The 4,862-nt window shown below is 31.4% G+C and overlaps 1 protein-coding gene across 1 annotated transcript; it reads right to left on the reverse strand.

The window, feature by feature from the left end:
- Positions 1-2,665: 2,665 nt before the first annotated feature.
- LOC113295562 lies at positions 2,666-3,340 on the reverse strand. Its single transcript, XM_026543894.1, has one exon. The coding sequence runs from the start codon at positions 3,338-3,340 to the stop codon at positions 2,666-2,668; it is 675 nt and encodes a 224-aa protein (XP_026399679.1).
- Positions 3,341-4,862: the final 1,522 nt, after the last annotated feature.

Raw genomic sequence — 4,862 nt, forward strand, 5'->3', positions numbered from 1 at the left:
CCGAGTAAAAAAAATAATGTCAACGTTTGACCATGCTTTAATTTGTTTTTCCTGATTTGTATTAAAATATTATTCCATTTTATGAAATTACCCCGACAGCAGAAATATATCTTCTTCCCCCTCTTACTCGGTCTGCAACAACCGCCGTTGTAGTGTCGGAGATACCAATTGGAACCTGGTTTATACTTTTTTCATGAACCACCACCTATGGATTCAATCGATTTTATCGACTAGGGAGTTGAAGTCCTTATCGCCTGTTCTCAAGTGCCTTAGAGGATTTTCATCTTAATGAGTGATGGGTTTCTTGTACTGATACTAATCTTGATTAAATGAAGAACATGATGTAATATCAGAGACATTGGGTGTTGAACGAAACTAGTTTAGGCGTTTTCGGATTGGTGTTCTTTGAATGATTTTTTTTATTTTTTTAGGAATCGTTATTGTTAAAATTGGTTGCTCTAGTTGATAAGAAACAATAATTGTTGCAGAAGATGTTGATATTTGATATGTTTAGTGATCTGTTTGTGACGGAGAGGATGTTTCGTTTTCATTTTAGATAAATCAAACTCACTCTTGTTATGTTGCTCTTGGAGGTAATTAGAATTTTAGTACTCAATTTTGATTTCAATGTGAAAGCTTTTTTGGTGTTGGTTTTCATTTATATTTGAGTAGAGATTTGATGAAAGGTTTAATTTTTTTGTTAATTGGATTGGATTCGTAATTCATGAATGGGGTTTTCAAATTAAGTAAGACTAATGTGAATTTGGGTATGGCTTTTCACTGTCACCATTTGAAGCTTGTTTATGTCGCATTTGATTCATTACATCAATGGCAAACTCTACTTAATGAAGATTAAGAATAGATAATTGGTAATAGCATACATCTCTCATGGTTTCTTCATCGGCAGAAAGTCGCCCACACAGAGACAGAGGTGCTCGTTGAAAGAGACGAGGTAGAAAAGTAGGGTTTTCAATAGGTATAATTTGTAAGTTACAATATTTTTTTAATAAATAATTTAAAAACTAAATTGAAATTGGTCAAATGAAAATTTTAACGGTCAACTGTTTGTTTTAGGTACCAACCCTTAATATTTCAAATGTTGGGTACCAAAGCTAGGTGTTAGACGTTTATTGAGTACCAAACGTTAAATAACCCGTGTTATATACGTTAACTCAAAAAAGTCTACACACTTCGTTATAAGTCGGAAATTGATTTCTTAGACTAAATGGTAAACTAGATAAACTCATCTTTAACAGAAGTTTGAAAAATGTATTGTAATTACAATTAATATGTTCTAAGGAAAAATGTCTAGTAAAAATGGCATTTCTATGTACGTTGATTCAAGAAAATATGAAGGAAATCAAATTTCACAATAGAAGAAGGATGAAAGACCAAGCAGAACTAATCCAAATCCTAACAAATTTCATCTATCTTGAATCAAATAGAAAGAGAAAGCCAACACAAAAAGAAAGAGTTCATAAAAATGTTGAATTTTATATATGTTAACTAAAAAAAGTCTACACACTTCGTTATAAGTCGGAAATTGGTTTCAGAGACTAAATTTTAAACTAGGTAAACTCATCTTTAACAGAAAAAGTTTAAAAAATGTATTGTAATCACAAATAATATGTTCTAAGGATAATACGTCTAGTAAAAGTTGTCTTTCTGTGTACGTTGATTCAAGAAAATATGAAGGAAGGAAAATTTCACAATAGAAGAAGGATGAAAGACCAAGAAGAACTAATCCAAATCTTAACAAATTTCATCTATCTTGAATCAAATAGAAAGACAAAGCCAACATAAAAAGAAAGAGTTCATAAAAATGTTGAATTTAATATATGTTAACTCAAAAAAGTCTACACACTTCGTTATAAGTCGGAAATTGATTTCTGAGACTAAACTGTAAACTAGATAAACTCATCTTTAATACAAAAAGTTTGAAAAATGTATTATAATTACAATTAATATGTTATAAGGAAATACCTCTAGTAAAAATTGTATTTCTATGTACGTCGATTCAAGAATATATGAAGGAAGTCAAATTTCACAATAAAAGTTGGATGAAAGACCAAGCAAAACTAATCCAAATCCTAACAAATTTCATCTATCTTGAATCAAATAGAAATACAAAGCCAACAAAAAAAGAAAGAGTTCATAAAAATGTTGAATTTTATATACGTTAACTCAAAAAAGTCTACACACTTCGTTATAAGTCAGAAATTGATTTCTGAGTTTTTTTTTTGATAAGTCAAAAATTTGTATTAATAGATAACAAATTTATAAAGAAGATTTCACAAGAAAAGAGGTCACAGCAACCCCAAAAACTTGTAAACTACTTGAATCTATAATAAGCAACATTTGGATATTCAACTGAAATCAAAAAATCAGGTCTTCCATCATAATGTAAACCTTCCTCCTCATTGAGAAGACATCCCCGTTTAGCCATAGCATCCGCAGAGAAGTTCGCCTCCCTATAGGTATGAATAAACCTTATTGTATCATAGTTTCTACAAACTGATACCCACCTTTGCTTAGCAAACCAAGGAATATTGGTGCTCTTAAAAGCTTCAATAACACTATAAGAATCAGACCGAATGCAAATGCACATAACTCCACATCTTACAACCCATTCCATACCCACCAAAATACCATATAATTCTGCCAACTAATTAGTTGTAACTCCAAGGCCTATAGACATAGCACCAAGAACTAAACAACGCGCATTTCTTGCCACCACACCAGCTCCCGCAACACCAGGATTCCCCCTCGCCGCCCCATCACAGCAAAGTTGAATCTCATTCTCCTCCGGAGGTTCCCAAAAACATTCAGTTGGTTGAAGAAATTTCACCCTTCTATGATTAACACGGAAATAATCAAGAATTATTACATCTTCAGCATTGTTTCGCATGAAGCCTTTGAGCCGAACAACAAACTCTTGGATCAATTTCAACACACGCTTGAAAAAAATACTCCAGTTTGGTTGTTGACGTTGAAACACAGCCTTATTACGCACATCCCACAGTTCTGATCTTAAGACGAGATTGGCAATAAGCCACAGGTCACGTATCATTGTGCTCCTCACTTTAGCTGCTTTACAAGATACTACAAGGTTAGAATTAGGAATTAAATCAAAGATATCAAAAATCCAATTCCACGCCCGGCCAGCAAAGGTGTAATGGAAAAGAACATGCTCAAGCGTTTCATCTGCCACACCACACAGGCTGCAACGGTTGGCAAGTTGAATCTTAAACCTGTTTTGGATAATGTCGTAAGTAGCGCAAGCACCACGAAGAATTTCCAGTTCTGGGCAGCTAAGGTAGGGTGAACTTCCTTCCTCCATAAAATATTCGCGCCTGCAAACATCCTATATTTCTGACGAATTAACTCTCTAGCTGAGCTAACAGTGAAGTTTCCTTTGAGGTCCGGCATCCAAATCCTTGAAGAAATTGATTTCTAAGACTAAATCGTAAACTAGATAAACTCATCTTTAACATAAAAAGTTTGAAAAATGTATTGTAATTACAAATAGTATGTTCTAAAGCATTACGTCTAGTAAAAATTGCATTTCTATGTACGTTGATTCAAGAAAATATGAAGGAAGGCAAATTTCACAATAGAATAAGGATGAAAGACCAAGAAGAACTAATCCAAATCCTAACAAATTTCATCTACCTTGAATCAAATAAAAATACAAAGCCAACACAAAAAGAAAGAGTTCATGAAAATGTTGAATTTTATATACGTTAACTCAAAAAAGTCTACAAACTTCGTTATAAGTCTGAAATTGATTTCTGAAACTAAATTGTAAACTAGATAAACTCATCTTTAACAGAAAAAGTTTGAAAAATTTATTGTAATCACAAATAATATGTTCTAAGGCATTACGTCTAGTAAAAATTGCATTTCTATGTACGTTGATTCAAGAAAATATGAAGGAAGTCAAATTTCACAATAGAAGAAGGATGAAAGACCAGCCAGAACTAATCCAAATTCTAACAAATTTCATCTATTTGAATCAAATTGAAATACAAAGCCAATACAAAAATAAAGAGTTCATAAAAAAATGTTGATTTTTTATACGTTAACTCAAAAAAGTCTACACACTTCGTTATAAGTCGGAAGTTGATTTCTGAGACTAAATTGTAAACTAGATAAACTCATCTTTAACAGAAAAAGTTTGAAAAATGTATTGTAATCACAATTAATATATTTTAAAGCAGTACGTCTAGTAAAAATTTCATTTTTATGTATGTTGATTCAAGAATATATGAAGGAAGTCAAATTTCACAATAGAAGAAGGACGAAAGAGCAAGCAAAACTAGTCCAAATCCTAACAAATTTCATCTATCTTGAATCAAATAGAAAGGCAAAGCCAACACAAAAAGAAAGAGTTCATAAAAATGTTGAAGTTTATACACGTTAACTCAAAAAAGTCTACACACTTCGTTATAAGTAGAAAATTGAATTCTGAGACTAAATTGTAAACTAGAGAAACTCATCTTTAACATAAAAAGTTTTAAAAATGTATTGTAATCACAAATAATATGTTCGAAGGAAATACCTATAGTAAAAATTGCATTTCTATGTACGTTGATTCAAGAAAATATGAAATATAGGAAAATTTCACAATAGAAGAAGGATGAAAGACCAAGAAGAACTAATCCAAATCCTAACAAATTTTATCTATCTTGAATCAAATATAAATACAAAACCATCACAAAAAAAGAAAGTGTTCATAAAAATGTTGAATTTTATGTACGTTAACTCAAAAAAGTCTACACAGTTCGTTATAAGTCCGAAATTGATTTCTGAGACTAAATTGTAAACTAGATAAACTCATATTTCACAGAAAAAGTTTGAAA

This window comes from Papaver somniferum, chromosome 7 (genome assembly GCF_003573695.1).
Source record: "Papaver somniferum cultivar HN1 chromosome 7, ASM357369v1, whole genome shotgun sequence".
NCBI classification, from domain to species: Eukaryota; Viridiplantae; Streptophyta; class Magnoliopsida; order Ranunculales; family Papaveraceae; genus Papaver; species Papaver somniferum.

Coding starts and splice junctions, on each gene's coding strand:
- LOC113295562 (XM_026543894.1), bottom strand. CDS start 3,340: ATGGAGGAAGGAAGTTCACCCTACCTTAGCTGCCCAGAACTGGAAATT.